Genomic DNA, 14,805 nt, shown 5'->3' on the forward strand with positions numbered 1-14,805 from the left:
TCAGTTCAATCATTTCTCCAAGTTCCACACTTTTCTATTAAAACCTTTTAAACAGAACTCAGTATGTTCTGTAACTACAGGCAAAACTGTTTAACATAAAGGTGGCACCAAAGAAAGAAATGTAAAATGAGGGAAAATAATACAAACACTCATGCTGTTAATCCTAAAAACGGTTTAGAAACCAAACTATCAACTCTGAAAATAGAGGTGAAGATGCATATAAGATTACATTTGGTCTAAAACTGTCAGTTAAACTGGTTTTATTTATTCTCCTTCACCTCATATGCTCAACAAAATGTCTCATGTGACATTTACACCCCAGTAGTCACCTTTCCTGCTGCTGACTTCCATGCAAGAAGATTTGTTATCACTTCATTAACCAGAAATTGGGAATATTCTCAGTGGCTTTAGCATAATAGGCTTTGTGAATGTCTGTGGTTATCCAGGGACGCAAGCTGCTCCACACATCTTCTCAAACAAGGTTTTAACACATAGCTACATTAAAAATTAAACACCATGAAGAACAAGGAATGTGTCAATTATGTCAAACTAAAAACTAGTTTAATGAATTTAACTTTTATAGACTGAAGACAAAATTACCGAATAGCTAATTATTAATGTCCATTTGCATTTTTCAGATAACCAGGTTCTGCAGTTTGGAAAGCTGGTGAGCACATCCAACACCTTTGAGCCCACTGCCCCAGGAAACCCCCGGAAGACTGTAACTGTGACCACGGACCAACCTCTGCTTTGGAGCATGGCCATTCAAAAAGAAGGGGAATAATATCAATCATCTGGAAAACTGGCTCATTAGTACATTTAGGAGTTTGTGCTGTTTACAATCCGAGATGGAAGAGTATAAAATGGTGAAAGCACTTTCACAGGGCCAAAATATTGTGTTTGATTTGTCACAACTTTGAATTTAATCAGCTCAGGTGAAACAAGAAAAATTAAGAACTGGTTAAGAAAAAATAAAATTGTTAATCCCGACTTAAACATGCTCCTCGTTAGTGAAAGGATTTATATTGCAGCTTCCAGTATGTGCCTTTAAATCCAAGTTCCTGTGCAACTGTCATCTGCAATAGTAAATTATGGACATAATTGCTACAGAAAAAGTAAATGTGCCTTGTGACTTTTTTTTTTTAATATATCACTTCTGAAAGTTCAAGATTAAGAACCAAACTTTTAGACACATGTCGATGTGTAGAAAAGACAAGTCAGTCATTTGGTCTCCTCTTCTTTTTATTTACACAATGAAATATAAATGTCTTGCACAGAATGTAAAAATGCCATCCCTTCAGTCCCCTGTCACTCCAGTCCAACAAAAGTTTGCACCATTCTCCCTCCAGCAATATTGAAGCACGAGTTTATTTCACAAAAATTTAGCCGCCCCTGGAAGAAAAACAAGGAGAGCAGTGTTAGCAACTGGAAAAATCCAAAGGTATGCATTACTTTACCATAATATTCTGTTCAAATTAAACTAAATATAATTTGAACTCAATACAAAAACTTACTTCAGGGAACCACTATGGAAAAAAACTATTTAAACTGACTACACTTATATAATTAATATGGATTTTTTTTTTTATTCAACATTCATATGTTGTAGTTACTGTTATCATATAAATTACATTTAAGATAATGCCTTTTGACCTTAATGTTTATCATAATATAAAACAAGATTTATGATCTCTGACTTTGTCAAGAAACCCGATTAGACCATTTAATATTAATTTTAAATAAACCTGACAGCTGAAATTTATTCATGTTTTTGTACTACTAAATAAATTACACGTTTTAAATGACAAGTTTTGCTGTGTGTCTGTGTAAACACAAGTGCTTATAATGCTACTTTTCTTTAAGACTGGTAATATATAAAAATACTTACAAATAAGCTAATTATATTAATCCTGAAAGCAAAATATTTTACTCTGCCAAATCAATGGAAAGACAATTTAAAAAGATTTCGTAACCATTCACTTACACAATGATGTTGTTAATGGGGATATGGATGAGCTTGACAAAGAAACCAATGAAACCCATGATGGCAAACCCAATTGCTGTGGCCATGGCAATCTTTTGGAATTCTGAAGGAAGACAAAAAAATTATGTCAAATAAGAAAATGACAATAACTTCTGTGACAATGTTCAGCTCGTTATCAAAACTGGGTCTTATGTCATTTTCAACAAAGATAGCGTAGATTATACAGTAAAATCCTACCTTTTCTGTCGGGTTTTGTGCACCTCTTTACGAGCCTTATAGAGTCTTTGACGAACTGCCGGCTCGGCTCAACAAACTGCATCACTTGATCCATGGCCTTTGATCTGCAAACAGAAATAAAAGAGATCCCGTTAAGTGTTGACGTTGACTCCAGCAGCATAAGCATTTAATGGCTTCTAGGTTTGTCGTTACATTTACACAAACTGTTATTCTCAATTTCCTTAAAATACTTGGAAGTATGTCAAATCAAATGTGGATGTATCAATATAATAAGACGTGATTTTTAAGACATCAACATTGGTTTCTTTCCGTAGCTAAAGCTATCATCCTGGAAGCTAGTTGTCGCGTCGACACAACACTGTGTTAAATGACCGAGAAATAAAACTAAATACAATTTTAAAAGTTTAATTACTGCACTGTGTTCTTCAAAGTAAACTGAAATAATGATTTAAAGTTACCTGGTATCTTCTCTACAAACGACGTCGCGTTAAATCTGGAGACAAGAAAAAGCCACGTAGCCTTTACACAGCTTGGTAACGAGAGAACAGCGAAGAGCTGACGTAGACTTACAAAGCGCATGCGTGAAATGTTGTGCACTTTTTGTTTGAACTGTGTCGTCTGCCACCTGCAGGCTGGGAGGTTTCAGTACAGTAACAGGCAGTATTAATCAGCAAGTCACTCGTTTTACTAACTGCTAGATATAGATATAGATATAGATATAGATATAGATATAGATATAGATCCTGAAAATGGAAAGGAGTGGGTGGGGGTTCCAGTATTTACAGAAAAGACTGACCTGAATTATGTACAAAGCTAAAGATATTACAGGAGCTACATAAATCTACATTTCAGTGATTATGAAAAATTTCCCTCTTAATCTTCTTGCTCTTTCATTTCTATCATGCATTTGCTTGTGCAATCTTTCTGTTACAATAAAAGCTATAACAATAGCTCATATTATGCTTTTTCATCATGTATAAATAAATACTGACTCACTTTGTGTTTTTATTAAATGGATTTTGGTAATACGGCTTATAAAGCAGTAAAAATTTACGTAGTCTGGTAATAATGTAATTATCTTATGGAAAAATAGCATCCATCCATTTTCTGCTGCTTATCCGGAGTCAGGTCGCAGGGGCAGCTGCCTAAGCAGGAAAACCCAGACTTCCCTTTCCCCAGCCACATTTACCAGCTCCTCTGGGGGGATCCTGAGGCATTCGGCCAAGAGATGTAGACCGTCCAGCGTGTCCTGGGTCTTCCCTGAGACCTCCTCCCGGTGGGACGTGCCCAGAACACCTCACCAGGGAGGCATCCATTAGGCATCCCTCCTAGATCACCAAGCTTCTGACCCTATCTCTAAGGGAGAGCCCAGCCAACCTGCAGAGAAAAATCATTTTGGCCGCTTTTATTCGCAACCTTGTATGGGAAACTACAAACACTGAAAATGTTTTGCGCATTACTAAACAGCAAACACTCATCTGCTTTGAAGCACAGCCTTTTATGTTATGTACTCAATTTTTTCTCCTAACGTAACTGAGCCATTGATTAAATAATGCAAAATATCTAGTGTGCATTAAGACTGAGGAAATTTGTCCAGAATTTGAATTAGAATATTAAACATGATGATTATTTTCAGCGTATTGGCAAATCCCTAATAAAAGTACTATTATTATTATTAGAATTATGCAAAACTGCTAAAAAGAATTAAATTAAAAAAAAAAGGATTCATTCTAGCATACAAAGCCTGCTCATGATATCTTAATTTTTACACAGAGGAATATACAACTACTAATATATTTGTTGAACAACCTATTAAAAAGCATTATTCACTAGGACATTTTTAGGTACTTTACTTTTAACTTTTGGTAGTGTTAGTTAGTTAGTAAGGTATTGTTAGGTAGGTCATTATAACCATGCATATTGCTCGTGCTACATTCTTTAGGTAATACTCCCTCATGTGTTTTAGATTAAGATTAGCAGTTTTCAGCTTTGACAGTTTAGCTTAATTTACTTTCTCTATTATACTTTTTCATGCATTTTACTGTACTATTTCATGCATGTTACCTTAATGAATCAACCATGGGGTCACTCATGAAATTCAGTCATCTAGTTGGGTGGTGCTGATTAAGATTTTAAGACCCTCATCTCTTTTTTTCTTTTTTCTTCTTCTAAGTCTAAATAATTGTGTTTAACTTAGGCAAGTGTTGTAAGTGTTAACTTCATCTGGATCAGCCAAGTTAACAGAGGCTATTGGCGCTATCTATACACGCAGTGGTCAGTCACAGACAAGTAAAACACTATATTATGTTAGGTTTCTTATCTATATGATGTAATGTTGTCACATAACATACCTCAAATCTCTTAAAAACAGCTTGCTTACTCTTTGCAACCGCATTATGATTAGAAAGTAACTTAATAGTGCTGCAATTTTGGTTTCTCAGTTCAGCCACATAGAGCCAATACAATGAATAAATTAGAGAGCAAATATCAGACAAGTAACAATGATAATGGTCTTCTTAGAGTCTGTTAAACTGCATTCACTTTATGCTGGTCGGCATTTTTATAACAAATACAGCCAGATCCGGTGCAAGGAAGAAGATGTTAACTGCTAAACAATCCAACAATATAATAAACTTGCAAAGTGAAAGTCTGTGACATGAAAGATTTTAACACCTTTGTTCATTTTTATCCCAAACGAGACCACCTTTACTGACAAATTCTCAAGATGGACAACCATTTGAACAAAGAATGACTTCATCAGTTAGTAAATACACAGTAAAATGACAGTAAAAATATTCCTTTTGACATCAAATTCTACTAGTAAACAAGCCACAGTTTAAATATTAGTTCATTCTTAAAATGTCTTTACACAAGAAAAAAAAGTAATCATGCAGTTTGTTGAAACTATCTGACCACAATGTATGATTTGTCCTTGATAGCACATTAAAGAAAAGATAAGCTTTGGAGCAGTCCGCTTCCTTTCGGAAAATACAGCACTTTCAGTCATGAAATACATAATTGTTACAGAACACTGATGGAGATTTAAAAGTGCGTAACAGTGTAGAGAGGACAGTGTCTTTCATTGCACAGTTAATTTGCCGCTCTTCACTGCCAGGGGATACCAAGCATGTTGCAGCTGACCTCCCACAGCTTCTGAGCCAAGTCATCATCAGCAGCGGCTCTTGAGCACCTTGCAGAGGCACAGTCGCTAAACATAAACAGGGAGAATAATTAGTTGTTTGTGTGCTTGTTTTATAAGGAAAGTGAAATGCAAATGCTTAAACAGCAGATAAAAATCCCAAGACGCTCTTGTTTTGTATAAACAGTTATTGGCTGAGAGTTACCTGAAGTATCCTCCACTCAGGCTCTCCAGGCCTGGCTCCACGGCACAGTAGATGGTGGTCTGCGCTCCCTCCACTGTTGTCTTGGTGAAAATCCTGAAGATCTTCACTGCCACCTGGATACACTGGTGCTGGTGCCTCCACAGATCAGACTGTACCACCCCTGGGTGTAAGGAGAACACACTCACCCCTGTACCTGCAACATATACATAGACTTACACAGTCACCTACAAAAACACATCTTCATGCAGACATGCAAACCTAACATGGCTTGTCAGGCTTTCTGAAAGCACCCGGTTTCTATGTAATAATGAATATAAGCCACTTTTCTGACTCACATTTCTGGAGCAAAGGATCACAAGTTCTTCTAATTACACCCTCCATGTGGCTATGTTAAAAGTCTTTAAGCAAACCCTCCAGCACACGGCAGGCCCACAACATAATCCCTTGGATGTGTGCTTGTCCGTTCATTCTTTTCCTCACCTTCTAACCTTTTGGCAAGAGAGCGTGCAAAGAGGACGTTAGCCAGTTTGCTCTGTCCGTAGGCCTTCATGGTATCATAACTCCTCTCACTGTTAATGTCATCCAGCCGAAGCCCGGTCCAGGTGTGGGCCACAGATGCCACGACAACAATACGGGCTGGAGCTGAATGCTTGATGAGATCAAGCAGCAGGTAGGTCAAGTAAACATGACCTGAGAAAAATCAAAATCATGAAACACAAAACTTAATGCCACTGCCTCAACAGCTGAATATCTTCAGTTTCAAGATGGACCTTATTCAGATACCTGTCACTCATTCAGTCTCCTTCCTAACATGTCTTTAGACAGAAAGTTTAGATAATCAGCAAGATGTATGCCTGCTGATGTATACACAAAATACCAACTTTGTACAAATAAAAACACTGGAAAACTTCTGTTAGGCACATACACTCACAGTACCATTGTTCTCGAAGTTTACGTGTGGGCAGACCGATAAGTGGCTTTGTTGTCCTTACAATTGTTCTCCATTTCCTGTTAGGGTTAGGGTTACATCTACACTATAATGTTCACATATGCAAAGGATGTTTGTACAAGCAAGTAGGAATGTGTATGTGTCTTTATGGGCGCATCTGGACATCCATATGTGTGTGGGCGACTGTGTTCGAGCATAGAGCATTTGAATTGACAGCCTGTGACAAAAATAACGCAGTGGGAAACATCATCTGGAAGAAGTCACGGTCTAATGCAGATGAAAACAATGACAGCTTGAAGACAGAACTGCAGTTTATTTCCTGACTGATGTTGAGTTGTACAGATATTACTACTAAATCAGGGTTTTTTTTTTCACTTTCTGATTGTATTAAAAAGATACCAAACCCTAATTAATCTAGCAGCTAAACATCAGAGTCAACCAAACCCTGTTTCCATTTGTGCCTGCTTCTGAAAATAATATGAATGAATACAATTCAGATCCAAATCATGAAATGCAAAAAAGGAATACAGAAAGAATAATAACTTACCCAAATGATTGACTCCCAACTGCATTTCAAACCCATCAGCTGTCTTGGAGTAGGGACACATCATGATTCCTGCATTATTTATCAGGATATTCAATTGTTTCTCCTCTGAAAATAACACACCACACAAGGTAAGTATTAGTTTGGGGCATAAAGAGAAAATAGGTAGTTGAAATCAGGTAAATGCTTACATTTCTAGTACTTCCACACTATGGCAGTGATTGTCAAGTTTATAGCCAAATGTCTTTTTTTCAAACATCTATGCTATAACCAACCTGTTTGTTGTAGGAATTTCTTTTAAGGGGCTTATATCAATTGTGTATTAACTTTCACCTTTGTTGATAATTTCAGCAAAGGCCCTGATGGACTTGGTATCAGACAGATCCAGTTTCCTGATGACCATATTCTCATTTCCTGTGTCCTCCAAGATGTCGGTCCGTGCTTCCTCGGCCCTCTCCAGGTCTCTGCATGCCATGATGATGCGGGCACCTAAAAAACAAGGGCCAGCAACGAGAAGTTGGCTTGTTGATTTCACATTCTCCCTATCCCACAACAGTTTCCTCCCAGCTCTACAGCTCATGTAAACTCAAAACTGTTTGTTTATGTGTGCTCAACCCACTCGTGCTCAACTCTCATTTCACTTACTAAGGCTGTTTACCCACCACATGACAGCCAAATTCACAGAAAATACACCGCATTGCTATGATGGATAAATAGAAACTTAAAAGGTTGTGGAGGTTCAAATCATTTAAAGTTTCCAAATTAAAATTACAGCAGCTTTGCTCATTTGCAGGCATCCAAAACCACCGCCATCAGATAAGTAATGAAGTCTGTAAATCTCTGCGTACTTCTTATCATCCTCTAATGATTTATAAACTCTCACTCAGGATCTCATTTAGCCAACTGCTCCACTTGCATGAACACAAGACCCTCTCAGCTGTATCATTCTCATTCACCACTGACACAAATTACTGCATTCTCCTTAATGAGCACAGAAAAGGGTTTTGAGGACACATGCATGCACCCTTTCTTTCAGCCCAACACAAGCATGTATACACCCCCACAAAAACAATAAACTTACATATAGTGAGACAACACCCCTAAACCACCCAATACCACAAACATTCTCACACAAACTCATGCACATTTACAAAATAGCTGCTGTGCCCTGCAATTAAGGAAGAGAGGAGCCATTAATCAGTTGGAGCATAGCATCTGTGCCCTATCACTGAGTCTTTGTTTCTGTCCTGCTGTCTCCCTTGTGGGAAAAACCCAATTATTCCCACAGTTCAGAGCAGCCACTTTCATTCAGTTCAATCAAATAGCATTGCGCAGTAAGTAATACCTAAGTATAGTGTTTCATAACACAGGATATGATTACACAATGTTCTATTATATTATCTTCAGACTTCTAAACAAGTAGTCCAATCACAGCACTTACATGTATATACACTATGTACATTTTCCTTCTTCAAAATTTCAAATTCAGCAAAACGGGGCTTATTAAAGCAAACGAAAAGGTGGTTTAAAATGTTGTGATTTGGTTTGATTCTTCATGGTAGGATGCTTCTGCCCCCAGGTATCACAGGCTGTTATGAATCTGTGTAAATCTAATCATGTCATTACATAATCCCATTTACTGAAAGATGATACCATCAATTGACAGGGAATCCTCCAGGAGCAAAAGGCATAGTGCCATTATTTCACTACGAAGGGTATTATTATTACTGCCCTGTCTTTTCTTTTCCTCTTTTTTCACTTTTTATCCTTTATATTGTTCCTTTATCATTTGACTTATAGCAGCAAACAGTATCGTTTGACATATATTATCAAATAATAAAATAAAAAGCCTCCTGTTTGCACTGTTATCCTTACACTCTCAAATGAATGGTAGTTTCAAAAACATGGCCAGGCAATACCTCACGCTGTACCTTGGATGGATAAAAAAATTAAATGATGTATGTAGATTTAGTTTTACACTATTTACTGGGTCTGTGTCTGTCTGTCTCTGTGTGTGTGTGTGTGTGTGGCTGCACTCCCTCATCTCTCTTTGTTGTCTGTCTGGGTGAGGAGGGGATCAGACCGTCACAATGCTCCCTCTGTCTTCCTGACACTTCATGAGCCTTACATCAATACCATCTGTCTATCACTCAGATTGGTAGAATGTTAACCAAGGTGTAAATTTGGATGAAATGAAGACACTCATTCCCAACTCCTTAGTTTTGGATACATGAGGTAAAGGTATGCCATAAGGGTATACCAATGCAACCAATATTTCCATCCAAAAACACATCAAATGAAGTTGAAGTCAGGTGTTAGACTCTAAAAGGGAAGAATGGTGCATGTTAAATTAGTTTGAAAGTTACTGATGTTACACAGCAAAACAAATAATCCAAACATTGACATACACACAGCTGGATTAGGGAGTACCTCTCCTTGCCAGGTCCCTGGCAGTTTCTTTGCCGATGCCAGTGTTGGCTCCAGTGATGATGACTGTTTTCCCATCTAACCTCTCCTCAGATGACCAGCGGTTACAGCACACACTCCTGATCAGCACACACAAGTAGTACCATTAAGTAAACCTATCTAACTCTGTAGGTTACCTTGCAGCACATGTTTCTGTAATCATTCTTTAGTAGGTAGCAGGGACTTTGATTGCTAATTTCAAATGTCAAACCAATTAGGATAAAAACACACCCACACAAAGCCTTTTTAAATTCTACATGTAATGACAAGGATCGACACAAACAGCTTTGTTTAACTATTCCAACAACAGCAGGTAAACTATGGTGGCAGCCTTTAGTTTAAGCTGCTTAAAATTTCTGACATTCCTGTTATTAACGTAGCCAGCAGCCTAACCTTTTAGCTGGTAGAAATCTTTTTTCCTCCTACCTGCAGTGCATTCTTCCTTAGAAGCAACTGATTTCCACTTTAGGATCGATGAAAATGAGCCACGCACCCCCTTTAGTCTGCACCCAACAGTTCATCAGCAGGTTTCGTGCTTGTCATCTCTCTCTCTCTCTGTCTCTCTCTCTCTCTCTCCACCCCGCTGCCTTGGTTTCACATCTCAGAGCTGGACCAATCAGCAGCGAGCTGACGCATAATTGATTCACAAGTTACAGGCTGGGGAACAGGCAGCTCTCCTGTTGCCTCCTGCTGTCTGAGAGTCCTGTTGTTAGAGAGCGATCAGAATCAAGTCTACTGTATTTTATAATCTGCACAAAATAACTGATCAAAATCCAACACAACAGAATACAACATCAAAAGGAAAAATTCTAATTAAACAAATAAATTTACTTGTTTGAATCTCCTGCTTTGATCTGAGGAATCCACATCTTAAACAGGTTTACTGTTTTTTTTTTTGTTTTGTTTTGTTTGCTTTTTTTTTCTTCTTCTTCTTCTTTTTTTTATTGTATTATATGTTGCTGTATTGTTTCCTACTTACTGGATTTCCTTAAGAAATATCCAGGGGACCTACAGTACGTGGTATGGGCCCAAAATAATTTGCTTCATTTGTGAAATCTGAATAAACAAACAAGCAAATAAAATTATTTAAATTAATAAATAACAAGGTGACTTTTTAAAAAGCATTACAATTATTCCTTAATATTATCTCCTAATAAATATATGGTAATAATGAGAAAACATAAGGGGTTATCAGGAGTACTATGACTGCACACAATGATAGCATCTTGACTCTAGCAAGTGATGTAGCAAGTGATTTAGGCTGAAAATGTCAGATGGTAAACAGGGATTGTCTGTTGTCCTCAGCATCTGCCTTCTGGCTTTCTTTATCAGCTGCTGGCTGAAGCAGACAAGAAAACGTTGGTCTAGTTTTCATCGTAAGTAAAGTATTGTCAGTGCTGCTGTCTGAAGTAAACAAGACTATACATGTAGTCTCAAAGCTCATTTTTAAATTCTCCATGAGTTTTCTGCAAAACCTTCAAAGACAAATGTTAAATTTATGTTGTCTCACAAACAAAATTTGATATGCAAAAAAAGAAGAGAGAGAGAAAAAAAAAAGAAAACAGAATTTCCAAAATTGAGATGACACTATGAAAATTGATGGTTGTTGGCGCTGCCATTATAGACTCATCACAACCATAGATGAACAGAAAGATGCGAAGAGGCTATAAAATGGTGTTTAAATGACCCAAAGCAAGAAAATTAGAAAATCTATAAAAAGTTTTTAAAAAATTAAAAAAAGACGCAAAACAAATACACAAGTCCTGAAAAATGATTGCAAAGGGAATTAAAATATCTAGAAAGAAACTGAAAGGAAATTCACCACAATCAAACACACAAAGAGCTGAGGACATTTCATTTAGAGCAGTTATCTTCATGTCTTTTTTCCCCAGTGGTAAATATTTCAGCTATGGAGGACCAAACCTGTCAAAACTAACTAAATAAATACATTTATTTATTCACAGTTACATTTACATCCTTATTGTCAGTCTTGCATTTTACTTCCTCTATTTATTTCTCCAAGCACATTTATGTCTCCTTTTTACATTTCTGTTCACATTTCTGCCTCATTATGTAAATGAGGGTGGTCTTATGTCTTGGAGGCAGATCCTCGCCTGTTGGATTAAATAACACTGAGCAGCCAGTTTTGGAGCGTCGTCTCTTCAGTTTTGTCCAGTCAGTTTCAGCTCTGCATCACTCAGCAGTGTTATCCATCCATCCATTACTTGTGCTTGTGTTATCCAAATCAATTAAATGAATAAAAGTCAATACAAATGACATGTTTATTTCACAAAATGTGACAGAGCACACCGCAGCGCTGCACCTGTAACAATGCTGAAGTTTTCCCAGCTTTTGAGATGCATAAAGGGCGATTCCTCTGCTTTCTTGGAGTCCTTGCCCACATTACAGGGCACTTCAGTATATATTTATTTCACATTTAACAGGTTTCTTAATGGAAAAAAATAATATTTTTGTAGAATTCATTGGCATATTAATTTGTTTATTGAGTCATTTCTACATTTCTGGATTTATTGTTATTAATGCAGTTTCAGTCCTCCGCCTTCATAATTCCACCAATCTATTACAATGATCTTAAGCCTAATTTAATCTACAAATCATGTCACATGCATAACACTCAGTAACACTAGGAAGATTTATAGCATGAAAAGGGTATCACTGCATATGAATGTTTCTGCACAGCATGCAGGTGAGCCATTCATCTCCAGCGGATGCCTAACATGTGGCAGCTTATGGTCCACAGCTTCAAGGTGGTGCCATCATCCTGACCTGCCCTGCACATGTCTGCTCGGGCACAGTCCCTGTACAAAAAAGGGAAGAAGAGGAAATTAGATTAATTCGACTGTTGTTTACATTTGTTTGGTGTTATATTGCCAGTAATCCTTTCTTTCATGAGAGGCCATGTTTGACTAACTTCAGTAACGGCTGTGCTACTGTTTTTTAAACCTACCTGTAGAATCCCCCAGTGAGCATCTGGTTCTCAGGGGTTACAATGCAGTAGATGATGGTGTAAGCTCCCTCAGCGGGAGTCTTCATCAGGAAACGGAAGGCCTTGGTTATATCCACTAGAGGGCGCCTTATGTGTCTTGTAATTTCAGTATTCACCATGCCGGGGTCCACTGAGAATGCCATCACACCTTGAGCTGGAGATTAAGGTTTGATTTAGCTGCAGAGGTTCCTCTTAGATGGAAGGATATGGATGTCTCCTTCTCATGCTTTTGTGCTTGGTTACAGTTTCACTTTGCATGAAAAATACCGTAAATAACTATTTAGAATTAAACTTATTTGCATAATCATTTCTTTCTCAGTTTCATATACATATAAAATCCATGCATATAGTAAAGTCTAAGTCCTAACACACCATTATTTCAGCAGAAACTGACAGATTTACAGCAAGAGTGTCAAGGGTGATTATGTGTTTTCCTTGAAAATATTTCTGGCTGTTCTGTTTCTTGCTCAGGGCAGTTGTGGTTAAGGCATGAGACTCTCACATTGGCAAGAGATGAAAATCTGTTTTTCTATGCACAAAGCAAGAGACTGAAAGGCACAAAAAGGCTCATGTATTAAAGCATACTTCTTCTGTCTCTGTTTCACAGACACACAACCTACCCTCAACCCTTTTAGCCAGCTCCCTGGTAAACAGCACATTGGCCAGCTTGCTCTGAGCATAAGCCCTGACTGGGTGGTAATCTTTCTCCCCGCTCAGGTCATCAAACTGGATCTTGCCCATGGCATGAGCTACTGATGACAAGTTGATAACTCGGGATGGGGCCGAGTGTTTCAGCAAGTCCAGCAGCAGGAAGGTCAAGAAGAAATGACCTGATGAGGCAGAAAAGGGGCAGATAGGGTAGATAATAAAGTAAAATATGGTGAATTCAAAGGAACAGAGAGAAGAGTAAAAGTTATCATCCTGTAGATTTTAAGTTCATTTAAAAGAACCAAAGCAAAAGAATTGAACAATGATTTACTGACTGTTTAGGACAAACACGCCAGAATGAAGCGACCCATCATTACTTAGAACCATTGGAATTACACAAGAAAAAGGCAACTCAAAGTTCTGTATTTCTTTAATATTTATATCTCTTACCCAGATGATTCACTCCAAACTGCATCTCATAACCATCAACTGTTTTGGCATAAGGACAAATAGCCACGCCTGCATTGTTGATCAGAAAGTGAAGCGCCTTCTCCGCTGGAAAACAGGATATTATCATGTGTGTTACATATGTTATAAAACACATATAACTGTGTGTGTGTGTGTGTGTGTGTGTGTGTGTGTGTGTGTGTGTGTGTGTGTGTGTGTGTGTGTGTGTGTGTGTGTGTGTGTGTGTGTGTGTGTGCATGTCACCCACTGTTGTAGATATTCTCAGCAAACAGGCATATTGATTTGGTGTCAGCCAGATCTAGCAGCCTAACGACTATCTTGGCTCCATTCACCTCGGTCATGATGTCAGAGGCAGCTTGTTCTCCCTTTGTCATGTCTCTACACGCCAAAATCACCCGAGCACCTACCAACAAGTAATTTAAGACATAATGGTGACTGGGCTTTCATGTGCATACATGTTGAAATCTGAACAAGATAATAGTTTGTTTTTGTGTTTTTTCATTAACTTTAAAGTATTTACTTTGTTGATTAACTTTTTCAACATTTTCTACAGAGGAAAAAAACACATGATTATGAACTTAGCTTGTCTTTAAATGTGTAGGTGTTTGCTTGCCTCTTGCAGCCAGGTCTTTAACAATTTCTTTGCCTATTCCAGTGTTGCCCCCTGTTACTATGGCAGTCTTCCCCTCTAGACGCACATCCGAAGATGGTTTGGAGAGGAAAAAAGACCTGAAGAATCCGGTGTGAGATCTGAATGAATATTTTAGTCTTGGAAAAAAAAAAAAAACTAAAATATTGAAAGATACCTCAAGGGAACACCTGTGAGTACAATAAGTTTGTTTGCAGTAATTACAAGGTGTGTGATGTGTGTACACCCCCAGGCAAAACAGTAAATATGAAAAACGACAGTGTTAAAACAGAAATTTAAAGATCACAGTGTGATTTGACAAATTCACTTGACATCTCAGTGGTTAAACTTAAAGATTTTCTAACCAAATGAAACCCAGATCTGAAGAGATTTGTCAAAATGTTTTTTTATATGATTCAATGTAATTCTTTTATTATTCTCTGACTATTGACAATGCATAATAATTTAAATTCTTAAACAGTAATTTTCTATTTCTATATTATTTCTTCTTGTAATAATGCTACTTTGGA

General features: G+C 37.6%; 4 protein-coding genes across 5 annotated transcripts in view; 1 reads left to right on the plus strand and 3 right to left on the minus strand.

Annotated features, from left to right (window-relative positions):
- tpk1 (thiamin pyrophosphokinase 1) overlaps positions 1 to 1,120 on the plus strand; it is a 97,224-nt gene extending 96,104 nt beyond the window's left edge. For both annotated transcript variants that reach the window (XM_041968443.1, XM_041968444.1), the window contains exon 9: positions 639 to 1,120. In XM_041968443.1, the coding sequence (XP_041824377.1) occupies positions 639 to 784 (146 nt within the window). In that variant the 3' untranslated portion in view covers positions 785 to 1,120. The remainder of the gene's footprint in view (positions 1 to 638) is intronic.
- A 109-nt stretch (positions 1,121 to 1,229) lies between these two features.
- Positions 1,230 to 2,807, minus strand: sec61g (SEC61 translocon subunit gamma). Its single transcript, XM_041968446.1, has 4 exons — positions 2,680 to 2,807; positions 2,222 to 2,325; positions 1,985 to 2,087; positions 1,230 to 1,392 (listed from the first exon to the last, which is right to left on the minus strand). Exons 2-4 carry the CDS (start codon positions 2,313 to 2,315, stop codon positions 1,383 to 1,385), a joined length of 207 nt encoding a protein of 68 aa, XP_041824380.1. The 5' UTR covers positions 2,316 to 2,325; positions 2,680 to 2,807; the 3' UTR covers positions 1,230 to 1,382.
- Positions 2,808 to 4,883: 2,076 nt separating this feature from the next.
- On the minus strand, positions 4,884 to 10,068 carry zgc:112332 (uncharacterized protein LOC553712 homolog). Its single transcript, XM_041968442.1, has 7 exons — positions 9,951 to 10,068; positions 9,489 to 9,604; positions 7,392 to 7,547; positions 7,062 to 7,166; positions 6,046 to 6,255; positions 5,566 to 5,758; positions 4,884 to 5,429 (listed from the first exon to the last, which is right to left on the minus strand). Exons 1-7 carry the CDS (start codon positions 9,959 to 9,961, stop codon positions 5,327 to 5,329), a joined length of 894 nt encoding a protein of 297 aa, XP_041824376.1. The 5' UTR covers positions 9,962 to 10,068; the 3' UTR covers positions 4,884 to 5,326.
- Positions 10,069 to 11,827: 1,759 nt separating this feature from the next.
- LOC121628986 (retinol dehydrogenase 12-like) lies at positions 11,828 to 14,384 on the minus strand. The gene is made up of 6 exons (XM_041968445.1): positions 14,261 to 14,384; positions 13,895 to 14,050; positions 13,630 to 13,734; positions 13,152 to 13,361; positions 12,493 to 12,685; positions 11,828 to 12,343 (listed from the first exon to the last, which is right to left on the minus strand). The coding sequence occupies exons 2-6, from the start codon at positions 14,019 to 14,021 to the stop codon at positions 12,241 to 12,243; spliced, it is 738 nt and encodes a 245-aa protein (XP_041824379.1). The 5' UTR covers positions 14,022 to 14,050; positions 14,261 to 14,384; the 3' UTR covers positions 11,828 to 12,240.
- Between the last annotated feature and the right edge of the window lie 421 nt (positions 14,385 to 14,805).

Source organism: Melanotaenia boesemani, chromosome 18, assembly GCF_017639745.1.
Source record: "Melanotaenia boesemani isolate fMelBoe1 chromosome 18, fMelBoe1.pri, whole genome shotgun sequence".
Taxonomy (NCBI): domain Eukaryota; kingdom Metazoa; phylum Chordata; class Actinopteri; order Atheriniformes; family Melanotaeniidae; genus Melanotaenia; species Melanotaenia boesemani.

Excerpts from the sequence above, each read along its gene's own strand:
- sec61g (XM_041968446.1), bottom strand. The coding sequence starts at position 2,315 with ATGGATCAAGTGATGCAGTTTGTTGAGCCGAGCCGGCAGTTCGTCAAA. Across the intron at positions 2,088-2,221 it reads CACAAAACCCGACAGAAAAG|AATTCCAAAAGATTGCCATG; the intron begins GTAGGATTTTAC and ends GTCTTCCTTCAG.
- LOC121628986 (XM_041968445.1), bottom strand. The coding sequence starts at position 14,021 with ATGACAAAGGGAGAACAAGCTGCCTCTGACATCATGACCGAGGTGAAT. Across the intron at positions 13,735-13,894 it reads TGCTGAGAATATCTACAACA|CGGAGAAGGCGCTTCACTTT; the intron begins GTGGGTGACATG and ends CCTGTTTTCCAG. Across the intron at positions 13,362-13,629 it reads GTTTGGAGTGAATCATCTGG|GTCATTTCTTCTTGACCTTC; the intron begins GTAAGAGATATA and ends CTGCCTCATCAG.
- zgc:112332 (XM_041968442.1), bottom strand. Across the intron at positions 7,548-9,488 it reads CAGGGACCTGGCAAGGAGAG|GTGCCCGCATCATCATGGCA; the intron begins GTACTCCCTAAT and ends CTTGTTTTTTAG. Across the intron at positions 5,759-6,045 it reads TCTTGCCAAAAGGTTAGAAG|GTACAGGGGTGAGTGTGTTC; the intron begins GTGAGGAAAAGA and ends TATATGTTGCAG.